At 45.1% G+C, this 25,385-nt stretch overlaps 1 protein-coding gene across 1 annotated transcript in view; it reads left to right on the top strand.

Moving 5' to 3' along the window:
* The window catches only part of LOC114069081 (UNC119-binding protein C5orf30 homolog), a 26,600-nt gene extending 1,622 nt beyond the window's left edge, over positions 1-24,978 (top strand). The window contains 5 exon segments of the mRNA XM_027905624.1: positions 3,734-3,855; positions 4,464-4,532; positions 7,097-7,240; positions 24,336-24,947; positions 24,949-24,978. Coding sequence (XP_027761425.1) covers positions 3,734-3,855; positions 4,464-4,532; positions 7,097-7,240; positions 24,336-24,947; positions 24,949-24,978 — 977 coding nt within the window.
* Positions 24,979-25,385: the final 407 nt, after the last annotated feature.

Here is a 25,385-nt window from a genome sequence, read left to right as displayed (position 1 = left end):
GTATGCGCGGTGGAACGGTCTCCTGAAACAACCAAGGATTAGCCTAGTTGATCAGGAGGTGTCAGTAGCCGGGGTTGGAAGCCACCCTAACTGGCTCGGGTAGAGTCACCCAAACAGACTCAAGTAAAATTTAATTTGGAGATTTCTCTTTTTATAATAGGAACATAAGTCTTAAAATTACCTGTTTTCCCAAGTTCAATACAAATTGTCTTACTCGCTTTCTCATTTTCATATCAACCTTTGTATTAACCTTTACCCCAGGTTTGACTAGAAAATCTTCATTGTTAAATCCCATTAAAATTACAAATGTTTGTCTTTATTATAAATAAGAAAGGGTAAATTGTAGGAGTTTGAAGCTGATAACTCACTTGTATATCATTGGTTCCTGTGTTTCTATAGTTACTATATTGTCTCTTTGTATTGGCTGTCTAAATGTCCAATCCCCTTTTCTCCCCACCAGCCGATATAAGCTGGGGGACATTTGAATAAACTCTCTCTCCTGCTGGCCTCCCTGCGTGCTGCGTGTTCTCTCTCTCCTGGCAGAGGCCCCTCCGCTGCCTGTCCCGGCCACGAGGGACGGGCAGCGGGGGGGGGGAGGGGGTGATCTCAGCCCTGGAAACCTTCACAGAGCAGCCGGGAGAGACCCTCCAGAAACCACACAAACTGCAACAACATTGGGCACCAAATAAGACCATTGTGGTTTAGGAATGGCGCTCCCCAATTTAGTGTTCTCACTGGAACACTCCAAACCATGCACCACTTGCTCACTCCCCCTGTGGCAGGATGGAGAGGAGAATTGGAGGCAAAAAAGGGGAAGATCACAGGTTGAAATAAGAACAGTTTACTAGAAACAGCAATGAAATAAGAAAACAAACAGAAACAACAGCAATATTAATAACAGAGTGTACAAGAGAGGATAACAATTTACACTGATGCCTTAGAATTTTTAAGATTTTTAGCTTTCTGTGGATTTTAATGTAGCTGTGTAGTAAATATGTATTTTTAGCATAGCTGTGTAGTTTCTCGTACTTTAGAATAGCAGTTGACACCAAACCTTATTCTCATGCTTCATATCAAATTTTCTAAATTCTTTAAGCTTGTTTAAGGTTCTTTTCAAGGAAGGACTCTAGCAAACGCATCCTGTTTGAGAACATATGCACCCTAGACTGGAACAATAAGATATCACCAGCAAGGTTGTAGCCAAAGCAACCTTAGAGCCCTGGAACCTTGGAGAAGCTCCAAAGATAATGCATGCCAGAAGAAGAAAGAGGAAGATGAGGAAGAAAGGGGTCTTGAGACCTCTGACTCAATTCCAGGGAGGTGTGCCAGGGGGGCAATTCCAGGGAGGATCTAGGGGCAGATAGTTCTCGGATTGGATGGATAGTACTACAAAATTGTAGAACCTCTGGACAAGGGCGTGCTCTTTGTACTCCATGCACCAGAAGGCCTTCATTAAAGAGCTGTTCTATATCTTATCTATACTAATGTTGCCTGGTGAGATTTTTCTCACATTTTAGGCATCAACACGTAAGTGCTCACCACACAGAACCCAGTGCTACCCTGACTGCTCACCCCACCACCAGCCGGACTGGAAGGGACCCATCCCCCTCCATCCTCTGCATATGATGTGAGGTGGTATAGAATAACCACAGGGTCCTTGTGGTGGTTTTGGTCTAGGTCTTCCTGGTAACCAGCTCGTAACCAAGGAAACGGCCATGTACCCAGTATTCCATATGATTTTTATATAAACCAGGGTATAAATAAGTTGGAGATTAGAGACCTCGCTCTCTTCCGGTGAAGTTCAGGAGCAGTGGGTCCTTGCATTGGTCTCCCTTATCTAGAGGGTGAGGCCTGCAGCAACCACTGGTCTGGAGGTTGGAGAGTGCTGGCCGTGTCTCGTCATCTTGTTTTTCTGAGGGACATGGTGAGATTTGTTTTGCTAATTCTTTATTTTGCTAGTTCTTTTGATTGTGCACATCTATCCTACTTTTGTCCCTTTTTGTCCCTTTTTTCCCCTTTCCCTTTCCCTTTGGGGGTGTTTGGATTCCCTTCACTGTGTACATAGTATTTTAATTGTATATAACTGTAATATATTTTTATATAATTAAATTGATTTCAAGTTCTTCAATTTTTATAGTTTTTTATCCTTTGCCCTAAGAAAAGAAGGGAGGGGGAAGGAGTTGTTACTGTGAGTTCAGGCATTTGACAGGGAGCCAAGTCCGAACCATCACAGTCCTGGTGATGCCCTCCCAGCTGCTGCAAAAATTAACCCTGTCCTGGCTGGAACCAGGACAGGGGTTGACCTTGGCTAGCTGCCAGGTATTCACCAACCTTTTAAAACTTGCTGGCAAAAGTATCAGAATAGGTGGAATAGGTGGAAGGTGAACTTTCAAGAATGGAGTTATACTGGAGAATTTCCTTGAGAAGTTGATGGATTTTTCAATACATTGACTCTTCAAAAAAAGGGTTTGGTTTTTTTTGAATAGATGTGCTTGAATGCAGAATGTGAGAAAGTCTGCAAGCTGTGGATGTCAGTGGTTAAGCTGGATTGAGCTGAGGCTCTTTTTCATTACCCCATAGGGTGGATGCAGCAGCAGGAGAGGCTGGGGATGGAGATAATGGAAGTAAAGTGGTCTTCTTTCCCACCATTTTCTTTTACTTTTCCTGCTTGTTAAATCTATTTATAAAAAATTCATCATCCCAAATCTACTCTCTAAACTCTATTTCTCTTTTTCATGTAAATTGTATGCTCAGTCATTCTGACCTCATCTTCATCTGCAGGATAAGCTGTGGAAAAATACTGAAAGACAAAGATCAGCAAGAAGTGTCCGCATTGGCAATAGTTCACCAGAAACAAACTGTCTGCAACCTTAGGATCAGGAACACTGAAGAAGCTTGGTGTATTGCCCTGAAAGAGGCACGAAACAAAGGTTGGAGCGGCATGGAGGTGTTGCGCTCATGCTGTTTAAAACAATGCAGCTAATGGGAACTAAGCCAAAGGAATGGCCCAAACAAATTGTATATTACTTTTCACGACCCTGTGTATGCTAATGAAGTAAAACCTGTACATGCTTTACATGTATAACTAAAGTCATTCAAACTCTACCTGATCATGAAATGACATCAACCAAAACTTTATCTTTTCCCCACTCTCAAAGAAAACAACTTAAATATAACTTAAGAGGGGAGGGAGGTCCACCTTTGTATTCTGGGATAGTCAATGGGTTGTATCCATCTCTTCCCTTGTAGGGATGCTTATTGGGTAAGCTTTATTCCATGGTAATACTATTGCTTATGCTTTCTGATACCAGTGCATTTATCAATGGCAATTTCTGAACCTTATTCTTATTTTACAATATTGTATTGGGTTTACATGGCAAGGTTTTGTCAGCTGAGGGCTGCAGGGGTGGCTTATAGAATCATAGAATCATAGAATGTTAAGGGGTTGAAATGGACCTTAAAGATCATCTAGTCCCAAACCCCCTGCCATGGGCAGGGGCACCTCCCACCAGACCAGGTTGCTCAAGGCCTTATCCAACCTGGTCTTGAATACTGCCAGGGTTGGGGCATCTACAACCTCCCTGGGCACCTGTCCCAGTGTCTCACCACCCTCACAGTAAAAAATTTCTTCCTAATATCCAACCCAAATTTCCCATATTTCAATTTGTACCCATTACTTCTTGTCCTATCACTACAGTTCCTGATGAAGAGTCCCTCTCTGGTTTCCCTGTAGGTCCCCTTCAGATACTAGAAGGCTTCTGTGAGAAGAAACCAGAAGATATCCTCATATCAGAGCCAATTTCAGTCAGCTCCAAGACAGACTCAACACAGGTCAAAGTTGAGACAATCAGCGATGTTAGTAGTGTCTCTATGATAACATATTGAAGAAAGGGTAAAAACTGCTGTGCAGCAGCACAGCAGTTGGGAGAGAAAATATGTGAGACAAACAACTATGCAGACACCAAGGTCAGTGAAGGAGGAGGAGCAGGTGTTCCAAGTGCCAGAGCAGAGATTTGCCTGCAGCCTGTGGTAAAAACCATTGTAGGGGTTAACCGCAGGTCTGTTAGCTCCCTGGAAGAGGAGATTGACTTGGGAAACTTTCGAGTATGACCTTGAAGATAAGTAAGTTTTACGCACAGGTTAATTGGGGAACAAGGGTGGACTGGGAGTCCATAGATTTGGTATGTGAGAACCACAGCCTTGTCCTTGGACATCTCCAGGTGTCTCACGATTGCTGCCAAGTGTATCAGTAATGATGAGTGGCCAATTAGGATGGTGTTGCTTGCTTGCTACTTGCTCGCTGCTTGCTTGTTGCTTTTTGACAATGATATAAAAGGAGCTGGGATTTTTAATAAAGGAGACCTTTTCTTATGTTGCCCTGAATCAGCCTTCTTGTGTGTGTTTTTTGGACTGTCACGACATAACGGCAACAAACCATGATGACACAGGTTGCCCCCCTGCAGCCCATGGAGGTCCACAGTGGAGTAGAGATCTCCCCTGCAGCCTGTGAAGAACCCCATGAGGAGGTGGATGTACCTGAAGGAAGACTTGTGACCCTATGGAGAGTCTGTGCTGGAGCAGGCTCCTGGAGCAAACTGTGGCACATGGAGAGGAGCCCATGCCAGAGCACGTTTGCTGGTAGGACCTGTGGCCCCATAGAGGACCTATGCTGGAGCAGTCTGTTCCTGAAGGACTGTACCCCATGGAAAGGACTGATGCTGGAGCAGTTTGTGAAGAACTGCAGCCTGTGGGAATGACCCACATTCAATAAGTTTGTGAAGGAATGTCTCCCATGGGAGGGACCCCACACTGGAGCAGGGAGGAGGAAGGAGCAGCAGAGACAAAGCACTATGAACTGACCACAACCTGCATTCCTCATCCCCCTGTGTCCCTTGGGGGAGTAACTAGAAGAGGAGGGAGTGAAGTTGAGCCTGGGAAGAAGGGAAGGGTGAGGGAAAGGAGTTTTTAGATTTGTTCTTATTTCTCATTATCCTACTCTAATTTGATTGGTAATAAATTAAATAAATTTCCCCCAGCAAGGTCTGTTTTGCCAGTGATAGTAATTCCTGAGTGAGCTCCCTGTCCTTATCATAACCCACAAGCCTTTTCTTGTATTTTCTCCCCGTCTAGTTGAGGAGGCGGAGTGATAGAGCGGCTTAGGTGGGCACCTGGTGACCAGCCAAAGTCAACCACCACACCTATCAATTCACCTTCTTTTATAAAAGCTAGGTAAAGAAGGAGGACAGGGGAACATTTGGAGTTATGGCGTTTGTCTTCTCAGGTAACTGTTGCATTTGATGGAGCCCTGTTTTCCTGGATATGGCTAACCATCTGCCTGCTGATGGGAAGTAGTGAATGAATTCCTTAATTTGCTTTTTTTGGGCATGAAGCTTTTGCTTTACTTACCAGAATCATAGAATCATAGAATCGACTGGGTTGGAAGAGACTTCCGAGATCATCAACTCCAACCCTTGATCCAACCCTGTAGGGCTTAACAGCGGGTCTGTTAGCTCCCTGGAAGAGGAGATTGACTTGGGAAACTTTCGAGTATGACCTTGAAGATAAGTAAGTTTTACGCACAGGTTAATTGGGGAACAAGGGCGGACTGTGGGTCCATAGATTTGTCCAAGATCTGAGGGCAATCAACAGAATAACTGAGGATATATACCCTGTAGTAGCGAACCCCTATACCTTGTTAACCACATTAACAGAGGAATTAGGGTGGTTTTATGTGCTTGATCTAAAGGATGCCTTTTTCTGCATTCCTGTGCATAAGGACAGCCAAGAGCTTTTTGCTTTTGAATGAGAAAATCCGGAGACAGGGAGAAGGACTCAACTTACATGGACGGTCCTACCGCAAGGCTATAAAAATAGCCCGACGATATTTGGAAACCAACTGGCAAAAGAACTGGAGGACTGGAGAAGACAGCAGCCAGAAGGAGTTGTCCTGCAGTATGTAAACTGTGGGGGAGCCCAGCTGGTTCTGGGCTCTCTGTAAACTGAGATACCGAAGATGGAACTTCTTACACCTGGCAGAAGGTTAACCACAGACAGTGGGGACTGTAACACAGAGTGGGTTTCCTGTTAGGAATGTTAACCTATTGTGTTAAGACATATGGCTATGTGTCCAATCATGAGTTGTTATGATAGTGGTAAACCAATGTTGTGTATACGTGTCACCCGGAACTGTATAAAGGTAGATACACTGTTGCAATAAAGCAAGCTGGTATCCTGAAACCGTGTCGCTGTCCCACCTCGACCCACGACAGTAAACGACATACTAATTGCTGCCAAAAGTCAGGACCAATGCATCGAGCTCACTGTAAGTCTTTTAAACTTTTTGGGACTAAGTAGGTATAGGGTCTCAAAAGAGAAAGCTCAAATTGCAAAGGAAATAGTCATTTACCTGGGGCTTGAAATCTATCGTGGACATCGACGGCTCAGCATATATCAGAAAGAAGCCATCTGCCATCTCCCAGAGTCTCACGCTGTATGAGAAATGCAGGCTTTTCTAGGAATGGTGGGATGGTGTCGCCTGTGGATAGCTGACTATGGGTTATTAGTCAAACCCCTATATGAAGCACTGAAAGCAGCCAAGGAAGGAGTTGTGACATGGACAGATGAGATCAGAACCACATTTAAACAGCTGAAACAGTCCTTAATGTCAGCTCCAGCACTGGGACTACCAGACCTAACCAAGCAAACCCTTTGAACTGTTTACATATGAGCAACTAAATGTTGCCCTGGGGGTACTGTCACAGACTCTGGGAAACCAGCAAAGGGCTGTGGCCTACTTCTCCAAACAGCTAGACAGTGTCAGCCAAGGATGGTCGGGGTGTTTGAGGGCTGTGGCAGCGACTGTTGTCTTGATCCAAGAGGCCCGGAAACTCACCCTGGGACAGTACATTGTCGTGTATGTACCCCATGCAGTCCAAGCTGTGCTTGAGCAAAACTGGTTTTCCCCTAGGAAAATGTTCAAGTACCAAGCTGTGTTGTTGGAACAGGATGATGTTACCCTGAAAAAAGATCTGTTGTTCCTGCTATGTTTCTGTCCACAACATTGACTGACAGTATGCCTGAGCATGACTGTTTGCAGACCATCGAGGAGACTTATTCCAGCAGACCAGACCTGAAAGATGTGCCTCTGGAAAACCCAGACTGGGAACTATACACGGACGGAAGCAGCTTCATGCGGGATGGAAAATGGATGACAGGGTATGCTGTGACAACCAAAGACGAGGTAATTGAGGTGAAGGCTTTGCCTGCTGATGTGTCATCCCAAAAAGCAGAACTGATTGCACTGACAAGAGCTCTAGAGCTGAACGAAGGTAAGAAAGTAAATATCTGGACAGATTCTAAGTATGCATTCAGTGTGGTACATGCCCATGGAGCCATCTGGAAAGAGAGAGGGCTATTAACTGCCCAAGGCAGTGGGATTAAACATGCCGACCAAATCCATGCACTCCTTCAAAGTATCTGGAAGCCAGAAAAGGTATCTATTATGGACTGTAGAGCTCATCAGAAGGGGAAAAAAATGCCCGAATTGGGAAATCATTTTCCTGACCAGGCTGCAAAAGGGGCTGCAGAAAAAGGCATTCTAGCAGTAGGTCCACAGAAAGAAATCGATTTGACAGAGTACACCCCAAAATATGATGAAAAGGACCACCAATTAATTAAATCCCTTAAAGCTGAAATCAAAGAAAGTGGGTGGGCTGTTACTCCAACAGGACAGGTTGTGGTCACACCCCCACTCCTAAGGGAAATAGCTCTGCTGGAACATGAGGCTACCCACTAGGGAATAGAAAACCTTCTTAAACACCTAAAGAAGGTAGTGATAGGGGCAGGTATGACTGAAGGCGTGCAATCCATAGTGAGTAAGTGTGAAATCTGCAAGCAGAACAACCCTAATACAACCAAGAGGGTGGTGCTAGGAGTAACAAAGGCTGGGAACCTTCCCAGAGATTACTGGCAAATAGATTTTGCTGAGTTACCACCAAGGGAGGGGTACAAAAACATACTGGTACTGGTTGACACTTTCAGTGGATGGCCTGAAACTTACCTGTGTCATACAAACACAGCAAGGGAAGTGGTAAAAGCTTTGCTTAATCACATAATTCCAAGATTTGGGGTTCCTCTGGGAATGTCATCAGACAGAGGGACACATTTCATTGCAGAGATAGTGAAGGAGGTGTGTCGTGTCCTAGGAATTGTTTGGGACCTCCACACTCCCTATAGACCTCAAGCAAGTCGCAAAGTCGAACGCATGAATGGCACTCTTAAAATGCAAATTGGCAAAATTTGTCAGGAAACATCCATGTCGTGGGTTCAGGCTTTACCTCTAGCTCTGCTGAGGATTCGTATCCAGCCAAGGCAGAGGGATAACATAAGTCCTTATGAAATATTGTATGGAAGACCATAACAGTCTCCGCACATTCCAGGGGACATTCACATGAGAGGGAAAGTTGATTTACAAAAGTATTTGATTGCTTTAGGTTCTACTTCACAGAAGCACCAGAAATTCGTCGAGCTTTCCAGGCCCATAGGATTGGACACCCCTGCTCATCAATTCCAACCAGGAGACTGGATCTACATCAAATGTTGGGACAGTGACCCTCTGAGAGTCAAGTGGAGAGGACCTTTCCAAGTCCTGCTGACTTCCCTCACTGCCGTCAAAGTTGCCAGCAAAGGACCCTGGTTTCATTACTCCAGAGTGAAGAAAGCTTCAATTCCTGGAACTATCAGTAAAGCAGAACCTGACTCAGATGAAGAATATGTGGCATAGACTGTTTCTGTTGTGCATATTATCTGTACAGTTGGTAACTATGAATTAAGTTCAGAACCTAGTTTACATTTGGCACCTAATATTCTTTGTGAAAGTGAGTGCTGAATTTGCACTATGAATTTGGCTGCAATTCGGAACCAAACCAAAATTCTATATCAGGTATCTCTGGATAATGTCTCACTGGGTTTGGGAGATGTTCTCCACAAACTTACTTCATGGTTACTGAACTGGACCTGTCTTGCGTGGGGGGGATGTCCACGCAACCGACCCAGGGCCTATCTTGCATAGGAACATGAGACATACACACAGTGTTATATGACTCGCAAAATGGCGAATTCCTTTATTACAAAGCTGCTTTTCTAGCGGGGCTATAGAGAGTTCTAGTACAAGGGCGGGTTTATGCTAGGAAACATCAAATCCCAAGGGTCTCTGATAAGGGGGTTTGGAGAGATTGGCTTATAGGGATATGTCTGGCCACATAGGGAGAGGGGGAAGGCCAGGAAGGAGTGGTGGTGGGTTTTTGCAGGGTCTGTTCTTTATCACTGGACTGCAGCTCTTCCTTGGTTCTGGCTGTCAAAGTACTTCGAGATGGATGTCTTCCTGAGAGGCCCATTCGAGTTCTTCTAGCATCTCTCTGCACTCCTTGTAAGATTCCATTCGTCCACTCCCCACAGACCTGGATAAAACAACTGTTTCTATTGGTGATGTACATAGTGTTTGTGTAATAGCTCATTGCATGAGTCACTGTTGTAGATGTTGGTCATCTCTTTTGAAAAGGATTAGATGTAAGTAGAAGAGATTGGACAAAATTTTTAAGTTTTGTCCAGTCTCTAAAGGGGGGAATGATACCTTGGAGTTTTGATTTTTTAACTTTGTAGAACTTAGAAGTAGTTATGTAGTAAATGTAGATTTTAAAGTAGCAATACATCCCTTACCCTTTAACACACCAACCACACATAGCAAACCCTGTTACCCATTCCCATATCAATTCCCCTAAATTCCACTGACCTGTTTAGTCTCATTTTCAAGGTAGAATTGTAGAGAACACCCTAATCCTGCAAAAGAAGATATAGCCATAGACGCAACAACCTTCAGACCTAGGACTCTGGAAGGCCTCCAAGAACATTATGTGCTCTGAGGAAGAGGAAGATGAAGAAGAGGGGGTCCCAAAACGCCCCAGACCCAATTCCCAAGAGGCGTGGCGGGGCAGAACCTGGGTGGTGGCAGAACCTGGGTGGTGGCTGGACGGGGATTGGGTGAAAATCATTATAAAAACTGAAAACACCTGTATTTGAGAGCACGCATTGGGGGTATTCTGGAAAGCCTGGGGGCTCATTCAAGCCTCTGTATCCTTATCTCCTACCTAATTTGGCTTGCAGTCTTTTTTTTCCCCACAACCATTTAGGCAACACTGTAAAGAACTTCTTTCTAATATCCAACCTAAACATCCCCTGGCAGAGCTTAAACCTGTGCCCTCTTGTCCTACTGTTGATTGCCTGGGAGAAGAGATCTCCTGGCTAAAACCTCCTCTCAGGTAGTTGTAGAGAGTGATGAGGTCACCCCTGAGCCTCCTCTTCTCCAGACTAAACAACCCCAGCTCCCTCAGCCTCTCCTCATAGGACTTGTGCTCAAGTCCCTTCACCAGCCTGGTTGCTCTTCTCTGGACCCGCTCCAGCACCTGAATGTCTTTCCTGAACTGAGGGGCCCAGAACTGGACACAATACTCAAGGGGTGGCCTCACCAATGCAGAGTACAGGGGAAGGATCACTTCCCTGCTCCTGCTGGCCACACTGTTCTTGATGCAGGCCAGGATGCCATTGGCCTTCTTGGCTACCTGGGCACACTGCTGGCTCATGTTCAGCTTCCTGTCAATCAGCACCCCCAGGTCCCTTTCCACCTGGCTGCTCTCCAGCCACTGTGTCCTCAGCCTGTAGCGCTGCAGGGGGTTGTTGTGGCCAAAGTGCAGGACCCAGCACTTGGCCTTGTTGAACCTCATCCCATTGGAATCAGCCCAACTCTCCAGCCTATCCATGTCCCTCTGCAGAGCCCTCCTGCCTTCCTGTAGGTCAACATTCCCTCACAACTCAGTGTCATCTGCAAATTTACTAATGATGGACTCAATCCCCTCATCTAAATCATCGGTAAAGATGTTAAACAGGACTGGGCCCAGCACTGACCCCTGGGGAACACCACTAGTGACCAGCTGGATGCAGCCTCGTTCACCAGCAGTCTCTGGGTCCTGCCATCCAGCCAGTTCTTAACCCAGCACAGAGTGCCCCTGTTCAAGCCGTGGGTTGCCAGCTTTTTCCGTAGTATATTATGGGAGACAGTGTCAAAGGCTTTGCTGAAGTCCAGATAGACCACATCCACAGCCTTTCCCTCATCCACCAGGCGGGTCACCTGATCACAAAAGGAAATCAGGTTGGTCAGACAGGACCTACCCCTCCTAGTGTCCCTGGTGGTGCAGTGGCTACACCACACCGTTGTCAACGCTGAGATCTGGGTTCGATTCCCGGTTAGGACACTCCCCGGGCAGATGGAGCTCGCTAGCCCTGTAAGGCAATCCATCTACGTCCTGAGGACCTCGCTGCCACCGTCCAAGCGTGCTTGGCCCCGGCAGATGAACCTCAGGATTAAAGGGTGGGCTCAGTTCCGCGCACACTGTATCTCACCTAAAAAATCCAATGCGCAGGCTGGAAGGTGGAAAGACCTTCCCCGGTTCTTCGTTCGCAAAGAGACTGGCCATTTACTTACTTACCCCTCCTAAACCTGTGCTGGCTGGCTCTGATCCCTTGTCCATCCTGTAGGTGCTGTGTGATTGCACCTAGGATGATCTGCTCCATAACCTTGCCAGGCACTGAGGTCAGGCTGACAGACCTGTAGTTTCCCGGGTCCTCCTTGCAGCCCTTTTTGTGGATTGGCATGACATTTGCCAACTTCCAATCACCTGAGACCTCCCCAGTGAGCCAGGACTGTTGTTAAATGATGGAGAGCAGCTTGGCAAGCTCTTCTGCCAGCTCCCTCATCACTCTAGGATGGATCCCATCTGGTCCCATGGACTTGTGTGGATCCAGGTGGCTCAGTAAGTCACTGACTATTTCCTCCTGGAATACAGGGGGGTTGTTTGGCTTCCTGTCCCTGTCTACTGGCTCCGGAGGATGGTTGTCCTGAGGGCCACCTGTCCTACTGGTGAATACTGAGGCAAAGTAGGTGTTCAGTACCTCAGCCTTCTCGTCATCCCTGTTAACTATGTTCTCCCCCAAGTGCAACAAGGAATGGAGGTTTTCCTTGCCCCTCCTTTTGTTATTAATGTATTTATAGAAGCGCTTTTTCTTATCCCTAACAGAAGTAGCCAAATTGACTTCAAATTGCACTTTTCTCTCTCTAATTTTCTTTCTGCATGACCTAGTTATATTCCTAAACTCATCCTGAGTAGCCAACCCTATTTTCCATAGTCTGTAAGCTCTTTTTTTATCCCTGATTCCCTTCAGAGTCTCCCTGTTCAACCAAGCTGGTCGTCTACCCCGCCGGCTTGCCTTTTGGCACACTGGTACAGCCTGTTCCTGTGCACTCAAGACTTCCTTCTTGAAGCACGTCCATCCCTCCTGTACCCCCTTGTTTTCAAGGTTTTTTTCCCAGGGTATGCTCTGGACCGGTCTTCTGAACAGGCCAAAATCTGCCCTCCGGAAGTCCAGTTTAGAGGTTAAAGACTAAACTGTCTTTATCTCAATCCATGTGTTTTCTCACTTTTACCCTTTCAGTTCTCTCCCCCATCCCACTGTACGGAGAGTGAGCATGTGGCTGTGTGGGGCTTAGCTGCCTACTGGTGTTAAACCACAATACTTGTGGCCTACAGAATTTTAACACATACCTTATACATACTTTTATTTTCTTATGCTTAGTTTAAAAATAAAAAGTGTTAAATTTAGTTCTTGCTCCATATGTTACCTCATGCGATACAACAATTGAATATTTTCTCTATTTGCTTTTTTGTGTCTTAGAATAGTTTGGCATCTGTCTCAAGGAATAGCAGGAATTGGCAAAGAATGATTACAATTCCTTGGTACCTTTCATGAGTTTTATCTATAGTTTTAGTCTTGTTATGTTTTTTTTCCCCCTCTTTTCCTTCTTTACAAACATGGTATCCATCTGTATCTGTGGCTATTCTAGGGGACCTTCAAGAGCATAGTGAAGGGACATTTTTTAAGCCCCTTCAGCTTACAAAATTGCCATATGGTTAAGAACAACCATGTAGAAAACTGAGAGGGTGATTCTGGGTGCAAGTTGTTGGGAGACAATTTCTCAGCACTGTTTGTAATCTGGGGTTGGCAGTGAATACAGCAAGATCACCAGCTTGCACTGGAGTCTCTAAGCTGCATAGAGGTCAAAGTCTATAGGCTAACTGCCCCTGCTCTAGATAATGCAATATGACACCTTTGTAGATACTCTTACATAACTCAGTTTTAACCTAACTTTTCCCTTTCAACTAAATACTTCCCTTTTTTATTGTACATCTGAAACAAATATTTCCAAAAAGCTTTGCTCTATAAGTACATAACTTCAACAGCATGCTTTGGTGACAGCAAAAGAAAATGGAATTTACAAGCATAAATAATATATGTATGTGAGTAGTACAGGGATAATTTTTAACCAAGATAAGAAATGACAAGTGATCCACCCTCAGCTTTATGTGAAATAACCACCCCTGCAGACAGCCATTTGTTAACGGATGTCATGCCCCTCTTTCGGTCACGTGGTCTGTTGTGATTGGCTGGAAGCATCTGTTACCCCGCGGTCCTCAAGCGTAGGGGAAGGGGGGTTATTTTTATCCTTAGCGAGTGTAATAGACTGCGCCGTACTCAGAGCTTCATTGTCTCTCTTCGCTGTGTATCGGAGTTCTGCCGCACTGGACCGTAGGCAGGAGGTGGGAGTGGTGTCGGTTCGCTGGGTCGCCGAGGTTGCATTTCGGGCTCCGTGGCGGGCCCTGCTTGTGCCTGCTGGAGTACGAGGAGGCCCCCCCCTGCCTGGAGAGGAGCCGCGGGAAGCCGGGCAGACTTTAGCGCACCGTGCGGCTGGCCAAGGCTCTGCGGAGGCCGGCGAGGGGCTGGCGGGAGAGGTGCTGTGCGATGGGACCGAAGGGTGGCGGGCGGGTGCTGCGAAGCGCTAGTAGGCAGTATTGTGGAGTGGCGGCAGCGGGATGGCCAATATTGTTCGTGAAGGTAGTGTGAAAGCTCTATCCCCCCTAAGGCCTGCTGGAGTGGTGTGATTAAGTAACCCAGATGTGCTGCTCGGAGCGTGTGGGTGTGTGTGGGCGCGGCCTTAACTGCGGTTTTCCTGTCATGTCAGGGTGCTGAGTGCAGGGAGTGATGATCCGGTTAGCGCAGCGTTACGATTCCGCTTGCGGAGGCAGTAGAGGGTGGGGTATGCTCGCGCTTGATGCTTCGGCGGGAGTCGATAATGCTGCTGGCCGCTCTTAACGCAGCTGAGCTCTGCGGCAGGGCTGGCAGCTTCCGCCAGCTGCTCCCTGTCTCTAAAGTCGCTTCTCGAAGAGACCTTAGTCACTCCGGGGTCACGCCGTGAGACCAGGCAGCAGGGGGCAAGAGGTGCCTGAAATACGGTTATGTGGCCTTGCAGCACCCGGTGCTCTTATGTAGACAGGCTTTTCCCCTGCAGCATGGAGATCCTGATATATGTTTTCACTCTCCTTTTCTCTGAGTAGAGTTCCTACCTCTGTGCTGACTATTGTAGTGTCGTCAGCAAGACAGGAATGAGTTTGGTGAAGTCTTTTCCTGCCACAGTGGTAGGGTCTGCAGGCTTGTCTTGCCCTGTGTTTTCACTCTCAGACTCACATTTTCTTCTCCTATAAATGCTTTACAATGTAATGAAAATAAGATATAGGCAATGAAGAGCAAAGCAGTTGAACTGTTCTGGCAAATTCAGGAGGAAATAAAGATATTAATTCTGATACCTTTGTGCAGAAATCTTGGGAATTTTTACATAAATCTTTAAGCCTGTAGTTAGATTGATCAAGTGTATCTTTTTGCACCAACTCTTGTTAACAGTCTAAACTAGTGGGAAAGCCAGAATTAACATGTATTAGCACCTGTATCTAACTGCTTAATTATTTGAAGTTGCAACTTACAACCAACAACTGTTCCAATTATAACATTCTTAACTCTTGTGCAAGTGCTAAACCTGCTTATAACCTTACTATTCAGTCTAACAGTAATCAAGTGTATTAGCGCCCAGCTTTCAGCTTTCTATGGGTAATTTTATATTGCACTCTAGCAAAAGGTGGTGGTCTTTGGTGTGGGGTTTTTTTTTGGGGGGGGTGTTGTTGATTTGGGGTTTTTTGATGGTTTTGTTTTTTAGTGAAAGGTAAATGGAGAGTCAAAGCTCTGTTTAAATATTGGTTATATCATCCATGGTACAGATTGTGTTTGTGCACTCTAATGTACATCAAAATATTACTTGACAGACTAAAGCTTGCTAAGTGATTTTGGTTTATTGGCAGGTTTCTTTTGCATATTATGGTATTGGGGAGAGGTGGTGTGAACAGATAAAGAACTGATGTTTCAAGTTTTCTACAGATATATAGGAAAACAGTCTCAGGTCTTAATTTTTCTTATCTAGTTATTATTTATATGCAATTTTATGTAGAGTTTTTAATCTGACATAAGTGAGAGTGCATGTGTACCTATTGCACAGAAAATAGCAAATAATGTATATCAGTAGATATTTTCTGTGAATGCATCTTTACTTGTTATTGTGTCTGTTTAGGGTGGTGCTGTACATAACTGTACATATGTGCTTGCATAGCTGCATGTAGAAATGAACTAATATCAGAAGACTGGAGTTGAAGCTTCCAGAAATGTGTGGGACAATAAAAATACTTCTTTCAAATATATTAAGGGCAATAGGCAGTATAGAAATATCAGCCCGTTACAGGATGAGGATGGTCACCTCATAAACAGGGACAGAGACAAGGCAGAGGTGTTTAACGCTTTCTTTGCCTCTGTCTTCAGCACAGATGACAGACCAAGGTGGTCTCAGTGCCCTGAGCTGGAGGACCATGACTGCGAGAACGATCAACTCCCAGTTGACCCTGAAATTGTGCGAGATCTGCTCCAGCTGGATCCCTACAAATCTATGGGGCCTGATGAGATTAATCCAAGAATCCTCAAAGAGCTGCTGATGTCATTGCTAAACCTTTCTCAATGATTTTTGAGCAGGCTTGGGAATCTAGAGAGGTCCCAGCTTACTGGAAGCTGGGGAACGTTGTCCCAATTTTCAAGAAGGGCAAGAAGGAGGACCCTGGAAACTACAGACCTGTCAGTCTCACTTCAGTGCCTGGTAAAGTCATGGAGAAGATTATTCTGGGAAGTATTGAAAAACGCCTGAAAGACAATGCAGTCATCGGTAACAACCAGCACGGCTTCATGAGGGGAAAGTCATGCTTATCAAACCTGATTTCCTTTTTTGACAAGGTAACCCACCTAGCTGAACAAGGGAAGTCAGTTGATGTAGTCTTTTTGGATTTCAATAAAGCTTTTGATACTCTCTCACAGGATCCTTCTGGACAAACTGTCCAGCACACAGCTGAATAAACACATCGTGCAGTGGGCGAGCAATTGACTTGCGTGTTGGGCAGAGGGGGTAATAGTGACTGGGGTGACATCAGACTGGTAACCTGTCACTAGTGGAGTTCCACAGGGCTCCATCTTAGATCCCGTTCTCTTCAACATCTTCATAAATTACTTTGATGCAGGACTGGAAGGGATACTAAGCAAGTTTGCAGATAATACAAAACTGGGAGGAGCTGTTGACTCCCTTGAAGGCAGACAGGCCCTGCAGAGAGACCTCGACAAATTAGAGGACCGGGCAATCACCAATCATATGAAGTTTAGTGAGGGAAAGTACCAGATTCTGCACCTGGGATGGGGCAACCCCAGATGTACGGACAGACTAGGGAATGAGATGCTGGAAAGCAATGCCGTGGAAAGGGACTTGGGGGTCCTGGTCAATGACAAGTTGTGTCCTGGGGTGCATCAGGCACAGCATCGCCTGTCGGTCAAGGGAGATGATTGTCGTGCTCTACTCTGCACTGGTGCGGCCTCACCTTGAATATTGTGTGCAGTTTTGGTCACCGCAATATAAGAAAGATATTAAGCTATTAGAGAGCATCCACGGTGAAGGGCCTTGAGGGGAAGCCGTATGAGGAGAGGCTTAAGTCACTTGATCTGTTCAGCCTGGAGAAGAGGAGACTGAGGGTCTACAACTCATCGCAGTCTACAACTTCCTTTTGAGGGGAAGAGGAGGGGCAGACTCTTCTCTGTGGTGACCAGTGACAGGACCCAAGGGAATGACCTGAAGTTGTGTCAGGGGAGGTTTCAGTTAGATGTTAGAAAAAGGTTCTTCACCCAGAGGATGGCTGGACACTGGAACAGGCTCCCCAGGGAAGTGGTCACAGCACCAAGCCTGACAGAGTTCAAGAGGCATTTGGATGCTACTCTCAGGCACATGGTGTGACTCTTGGGGATGGTCCTGGGTGGGGCTAAGGGTTGGACTTGATGATCCTTATTGATCCATTCCAACTCAGCATATTCTGTGACTGCAGTTAAGCAGATCTCAGTAAGAATGATAGAGAAGGTCTTTGATGGGAAAATTACTTGCTTCTACCAATAATAGGCTGCTTTCTGACTGTCATGGTTTTGCTCACCGGCCAGCCCCTGGAGCTGAGGATGTTTTTGTCCAGGTGGATTTCTGGAGAAAAAGCCAAAAAAAAGTTCAGTAATGCCTTTGCTAATTACATATTGAATAAAACAGAAGAGGAAGGTGGTTGCGCAGTTGAAATTGGTAGCCATGTAGGAGCGGCAGCAGGCCCCAGGTGGGGGCCAGGCCCCCTCCTGCCCCGGCCCTGGGCTGGGGGCAGGTGTAGCACTGAAGCCCCCCTTCTCTCTTGTAAGAGAGTAAAGAAAAAAAAAACTTTAGAGGACTGACTGCTTGGATGAAAACGGCTGCAGAAGAATTCTGGCAGAGAGATAACGAAGTGTCCAAGGTCGAAGCTGGCATCCGGAAGAGAGAGAAGAAAAGTTCGAAGGGGGGGCTGTTTCTCCCTCCTTTCGCTCTCTCCCTTCAGCAGGGAAAAGACTGAAAAATAAATCCCTGCTACCTTTGGAAGATTGTTGGAGTGAGGAGACCTCAATGCGGCTCACAAAGGAGCTTGTGGATGTACAAGGAAGCCGAGACTTCATGAGAAGGACTGAAATGAGGCAGAGTCCTGTTGAAGATTTATGACCCTGAGAGGGACGATGCTTATGCTGGAGCAAGAACGACTCGGGTAAGCTTGGGATCTCAGTGAGAGATCCATGCTGCTGGTGCTGGAAATTTGTGACCCTGAGAGAAATGAGACTTACGCCGGAGCGAGGACGGCCCGGGTGAGATGTTGGGATCCATGTATGGGATCCATGCTGCTGCTGAAGATTTATGACCCTGAGAAAGAAGCTTATGCCGGAGTGAGAACGGCTCGGGTAAGCTTGGGATCCAAGTGAGGGATCCATGCTAGACCCATGTCAGAGAGGTCTATCAAAGACTGTTCTCCCGTGGGGAGGGACCTCCACAGGAAACAGGGGTGGACTCATAAGCCATTATCCCCTGTGACCCTGTGGTGAAGATCCATGGTAAGCAAGTGTCCCCTTGCAAGCCCATGGAAGACCCTTCAGGGCCTGAGTAACCCCCCAGCCTCCGGTCTTAGCCCAGGAGGGGGGTAGGTCCAACCCTGGAGGCCAACATAGAAAAGAGAGAGAAAGAGTTCCAGCTGCGATGAAAAGGAGTTGTCCTGAGATAACAGAAGAGCTTTAGAGTGCTGCAGAGTTATTGAAAAGACCTGGAGCTCCAAGAATGGAGAAGGAGACTGCTTCTCCTCCTTGGACTGATATAAAGGGGGGAGAAGTATTTCTGTAAATACATAGTACTTTTACTTGAGTAGAATTATTGTAGATGTAGTTCTTTAGTTTTTATTTTGCTAGTAATACATGTTCATATTATTTTCCCTAATCAAGTCTCTTTTTTCTGCATAAACCTTCTCTCAACTTATAGTAATTGTGTGGGGGGTGTGAGAGCAAATTGACCCAGAGCAAAACCATGACACTGACATAGCTCTGAATAGAATAGAATTCCTTGAAACATTCCCATAAAGAGACATAAGAAGTAGAAATGTGCAGCACGGATTTCCCCCTCCTTTTCCATTCTTTGTTTCCTTTATTGAAAGCTTCTCTTTCCACCACACAACTTAATCTTTCTGCTGGTGGTGTATTTAGAAACACATTCTGGTTTATGTGGTATGTTGTTGTTTTGGGGTCTTTCTCGTTTTGTTGTTTTTGAGAGAGTGGTTAGGAGGTTGGAGGAGGGAGTAGTGCTTGCAGTGACTCTGAAATTCAGGAAAGTAGACAGCCATATCTTGCCTGTCTTGCCATCAGACTTGCATAATCAGGTGCAAATGCACTATATTATAGTGAAATCACATGAACTGTTTGTCCAGTAATTGGAAGTGTTCAAGGTCAGGTTGGATGGGGCTCTGAGCAACCTGATCTAGTGAAAGATGTTTCTTCCCATGGCAGGGGATGATCTTTGAAGGTCCCTTTCAATCCAAATGACTCTTACTCTGTTTTCTCTTGTCATTATTTATAAGTGTAAATCATATTTCTTAGATTTGAGTGAGCTGTTGGACTTCTATTAATGTTGGTCCCATACTGGCATTGCATGTAAATGAACACTAACTTTTAGGTAGAACTTAAGATTTGGGAGGGACATTTGAGAAAGAGGCGGAGAGTAAAACTTGAAAGGTCATTTTATTACATAGTTTTAATAAGCTTCAGGAAGGGATCTTCTGAAGGGTAAATGGTGTAAATGAAATGAGATGCACCTTGCCAAGAAACAGTACCTGCTGCAGATAATGTTGCTGTATTGGATTTGCATGGCAAAGTTTTGGTAGTGGAGGGGCTACAACAGTGGCTTCTGTGAGAAGATGCCTGAAGCTTCTCTGATGTCCAATAGAACTGGTGCCAGCCACCTCCAAGATGAACCCACTGCTAGCCAAAACTGAGTCAATCAGCAATGGTGGTAGTGCCTCTGTGACAACGTATTTAAGAAGGGGAAAAAACTGCTGTGCAATAGCAACTGGAAGAGAGGAGTGAGAATATGTCAGAGAAACAACTCTGCAGACACCAAGGTCAGTGAAGAAGGAGGAGGAGGTACTCCAGGTGCTGGACCAGATTCCCCTGCAACCTGTGGTGAAGACCATGTTGAGGTAGGCTGTCCCCCTGCAGCCCATGGAGGTCCACGACGGAGCATGTAGGTGTGGCCAAAGGAGACTGTGACTGTGGAGTGCCTGTGCTGGAGCAGGTTCCTGGCAGGACTTGTGACCCTGTGGAAAGGACCCATGCTGGAGCAATTCATGGAGGACTGTCTCCTGTGGGTGAGACCCCAGGCTGGAGCAGGGGAAGAGTGTGCAGAGAAAGGAGCAGCAAAGACAGTATATGATGAACTGACTGCAAATCCCATTCCCCATTTCCTTGCACTCTTTAGTGGGACGAGGTAGAGAAGATAAGAGTGATTTTGAGCACAGAAAGAAGAGAGAGGTGGGGGGAAGTTATTTTAAGACTTGGTTTTATTTGTCATTATCCTACTCTGATGTTTGATTGGCAATAAATTTACTTAATTTCCCCAGGTCAAGTCTGTTTTGCCCATGACAGTACTTGCTGAGTCATCTCCCTTATCTCAACCCATGGACCATTCATCATATTTTCTCCCCTCTGTCCAGTTAAGGAGAGGATGTGATAGAGCAGCTTGGTGGGCGCCTGTTGTCCAGCCAAGGTTAACCCACCACAGTCACATTAAGACAAAGAACTAGTTATTTCAAGTGCTGCAGTTGGGGGACACACAAACCCACTCAAAAAACCATCCCCCAAAACCCCCAAACTAAACTGTGTTGATTAAATGTGGTATTTTTTTTTAATAACTTCAAGAGTAGGTCCCATTTAAAAGTAGTGTCTGTCTTTGAATAGCTGTCCCTGGAAAAAGACTGAGTATAATATAGTTTTTGTTTAATCTCTGCAGATCTTTATTTTTAGGCATGACAACATAATTTACTACCAGACCTGTTTCTTGTCCAACAGAAAAGCTGTGAAGACTTTATTGCTATATTAGCATTTATTTTTTTAAAGAAAAAACAGGCAGACTTACGTGGTTACAATCTTATGCATTCAGCATATCTTGCATAAGTCACTACTTGGCTAGGTTGCTATTGGCTCACCCTTTCTTCATTTCGATTTAAAGGTACAGAGTTACAAGAAATCATGGTGCATGCTTGGTGAGTGGTGGTCTTTCTGTGTGCAGGGGGCATCTGAGCTAGGGGTGTGGTTTTTACTGTTATAATATTATAATGAGCAAAGTTCATTACTAGGGCAAGTTCTCACCACAGAAGTGATTAAAATGGGGGGGTTGACTCAGCTTGCAACAACCTGAATAAAAGAAGGTGTTATCTATTTGTTTTTCCCCTTCAAAGACTTAGATTTCTGTCTTAATTTACAATTTACTACATTCCTGTAGTTATTGGTTATTGCTTCCATTGTTTAACCACTTTGTTCTTTATCTTGCAATTTGGAACTTTGCTCCTGTTATTCACCAGTACCCACATATTCTCATCAAGGGACCCTTGTCATGTGCAAAGAAGAGATCAGCCCTTTGAGCTGGATTGAGATGCTTCTGCATTTGGGCTCAACCCACTAGGATGATGGTTATGCAGTGTTACTGGGGCAAACTTTGGACTTTGTGTGATCCTGTAAGGCACAGTCATTGTTCATTGAAACGACTAGCCAGAACAAAATGTGAACTTTAGAAGAACATGTGCATGGGGACAGTAAGGAAAAGAGCATAAGGGATTCATTAAAAAGACTGTGCAAACCAGAACAACTGGCCAATGGGCCCATGAATCACAAACTAGGTTTTGAAGCAAGTATCACAGAGGGTGGGTGATGGTGTTGGGAGAGCTCCCTTTGCCCATGGTTGGGAGGATCTTGCAGCTATCTGTGAGACAGTTATGGGGCACAGGCTGGTGCTATATGTCTTTCCTTGTCCCAAGATTGATGCTATCCTTAGAACATACAAAACGGCTCCAGCTGACCGGAGAGGGAGAAGTCAAATTGTAGTATTATCTATCTGTGTTTTTTGTCTGGACCTATAGCAGCTGAAGAAACGACAAAGGGCATAGAAGTGATGGCAATGTTTGGAGAGCAGGGGAGAAAAATAATCCTGGAGAAGTCTTGAATAGCAACCAACTAAACCTGCCAGGGGAGGTTTAGGTTAGATATTAGGAAGAAATTCTTTACAGAGAGGGTAATCAGGCATTGGAATGGACTGCCCAGGGAAGTGGTAGATTCTTTGTCCCTGAAGGTTTTAAGATGAGACTGGATGTGGCACTTAGTGCCATAGTCTAGTAACCGCAGTGGTAGTGGATCAAGGGTTGGACTTAATGATCTCAGAGGTCCTTTCCAATCTGGCTGATTCTATGATTCTAGGAACTCTCCTCATACCTTGTTAACAAAGTTTCTTTGTACTTGAGTTAAATTGATTGTTCAGGGTTTCCTTTCATATGTGTGTGTGTGCAGCATGTCAGTACACATCTGCGAAACCACTTCTGTTAAAAAAGATTTGCTGTTTTCTTTGGAGATTTACTGTCTCTCCACCTATAAGGTGGGGAGACCTCATCGCAGTCTACAACTTCCTCGTGAGGGGGAGCAGAGGAGCAGACACTGATCTCTTCTGTCTGGTGACCAGTGACAGGACCTGAGGGAATGGCATGAAACTGTGTCAGGGGAGGTTTAGGTTGGATATTAGGAAAAGGTTCTTCACCCAGAGGTTGGTTGGGCACTGGAACAGGTTCCCCCAGAGAAGTGGTCACAGCACCAAGCCTGACGGAGTTGAAAAAGTGTTTGGACAACGCTCTCAGGGCCATGGTGTGACTCTTGGGGTGTCCTGTGCAGGACCAGGAGTTGGACTTTGATGATCCTTGTGGGTCCCTTCCAACTCAGGATAGTCTATGATTCTATGAAGCTTTGGGGGTAAAAATCCCCTTTTTGAAGCTGCTAAAAGGCAAATGACTGATCTGAACAGAAAACAAGTGGCAACCTGGCTTGCAAACCAGGACACTTGCAGCTTCTACTAGGAAGCAAGAAAGCACTTAAAAAGAAGAAAGATGATTGTGGCAGAGGTGGATGCACAATGGCAAGCAGACTTGGTATCTATGCAATAGTTTTTCAAAAACAATGATGGTGTTAAGTGCATATTAGTGGTGATAGATATTTAATGCAAGTGTGCCTGGGCCATTGGCCACATGCAAACTCTTCCCTGTCAGCTAACAGTCTTTCATATGACTGTCGATCATCTGAACAAGCTACATGCGTTCTCTCACACAACAGTCATTCTCAAAGTCAGACTGCAGTGGTTTTGCAGCCCATGGATGTCCATGGTGGAACAGAAAACTACCCTGCAGCACATGGATTACCCCTTGCCAGAGCAGGTGGATGTGCCCTAAAGGAATTTGCAGCCCATGGAGAGCACATGATGGAACAGGCCCCTGGAGAGGAGCCCACACTGGAGCAGGTTTGCTGGCAGGAACTGTGACCCTGTGAAGGACCCACGTTGGAGAATGACTGTATCCCGTGGGTGGTACACCCCACTGGAGCAGGGGAAGAGCACGAGGAGGAAGTAACAGCAGAGGCAATGCATTATGAACTGATCGCAACCTCTATTCCCCATCACTCTATGCCCTTTGGGAGGGAGGAGGTAGATAATTTGGGAGTGAAGTTGAACCTGAGAAGAGGAAAGGGGTGGGGGGAAGGAGTTTTTAGATTTGTTCTTATTTCTCATTATCCTACTCTGATTTGGTTGACAATAAATTAATTTAATTTCCCCAAGTTGAGTCTATTTTGCCTGGGACAGTAATTCCTGAGTGATCTTCCCTGTTCTTATCATGACCCACAAGACTTTTCTTGTATTTTCTCCCCCTTTCTAGTTGAGGAGGTGGAGGGATAGAGCAGCGTGGTGGGCACCTGACAGTCAGCCAAGGTCAACCCACCCCAGGGAAACTTTGGAAAAAATATGCAGTTGAGTACAACAGCAGTTACTATGGATATGCTAATTAATGTAGATGACCTCAAAGAAAAGGGGTTATAAAGGATCAAATAGACTAAAAGGATTAAAAAATAGAGTGGAAAGGTACCTAATTTTTTTGTACAGTGCTACTCAAGAATGTGTTTTTGGCATATTTAAGAATATCGAGTATATTTATAGTATTTGTTATTAAAAAGGGGGCCAAAATAATTTTAAAAGACCAGATATCTGATGGTTTTGTTATGAGACTCTGTAGAGTGCAAGACAGAATAGAGAAGTACTGATTATGGTTTCTGGGTGATAAGTTTAATTTCTGAGATTCTCTCTCAGCTCCTTTAATGGTTAAGGACTCTATTTGTGACCAATCTCTGTTTTTTTTTAGGAGAATAGCACATTGCTTAAAATGGACATAAATGGAAAGTCCAGAACTACCCTATCTACCCTCCCTGTACCTTTTGCAGAGGTCAGTTCTGCAGGCAAAACAGAAGCAGAGAAACCACGATGTTCCAGCACCCCCTGCTCACCAATGCGACAGACAATTTCAGGCTATCAGATCCTTCATATGGATTCTAACTACCTGGTTGGATTCACGACTGGAGAGGAGCTGCTAAAATTAGCTCAAAAGTATACAGGAAATGAAGATAATAAAGGGAAATCTGGGCCTAACTTGCACTCTAAACAGCTCGATTTAGGACTTGCATACTCCTCCCGTTTATACAAAACTAGAAGTAGATGCTATCAGCCATATGAGATCCCAGCAATAAAGGGGAGGAGGAGGAGACGGATGCCCAGCTCAGGGGATAAATGCACTAAACCTTTACCATATGAACCTTACAAGGCACTTCATGGTCCCCTGCCTCTTTGCCTTTTAAAAGGCAAAAAGGCTCATTCTAAATCCCTGGACTACCTCAATTTAGACAAAATGAGCATTGAGGAACCTGCTGACACAGACATGCTACAATACCAACTTCAACACCTTACCCTTAGAGGGGACCGACCGTATGTTTACAAGAAACAATACATGAACTATGAAGTATAATCTAGAATTTAGAACCAGTTTCTGTTTATTTCTCTGCTTCAAAAATATGCTGTCATACTGTACATGACTGTCCACACTGTAGGTGATATAACCTAAATGTTATCAGAAAGTAATTAATTTGAATAGGATTTTGACAATACATTGTGTTACAAACGGAGGGAAAAAATCTTTCCAGAGCAAGCAACTTCTAATACAAATTTGGCTATAGCTAGTGGATATTTCTTTGAACATCTTTTAACAAAGAAAAGGCTTTTGTTTTTTGGATTCGGGTTTGGGTTTGTTTTTTGTGGGTTTTTTTTACAGTTATCTAGTATTTATGGTAATTTAATACTGAAAAATTGAAGGTCTGCTTGGTTGTTTCTAATTTTGGCTTGATGTTAAAAATTGCTCTTG

This window comes from Empidonax traillii, unplaced genomic scaffold, assembly GCF_003031625.1.
Source record: "Empidonax traillii isolate 1590-97213 ecotype Southwest subspecies unplaced genomic scaffold, ASM303162v1 scaffold1182:size160497, whole genome shotgun sequence".
NCBI classification, from domain to species: Eukaryota; Metazoa; Chordata; class Aves; order Passeriformes; family Tyrannidae; genus Empidonax; species Empidonax traillii.
Note: the sequence above shows the minus strand (reverse complement) of the source record. Positions and strands in the feature narration are given on the sequence as shown.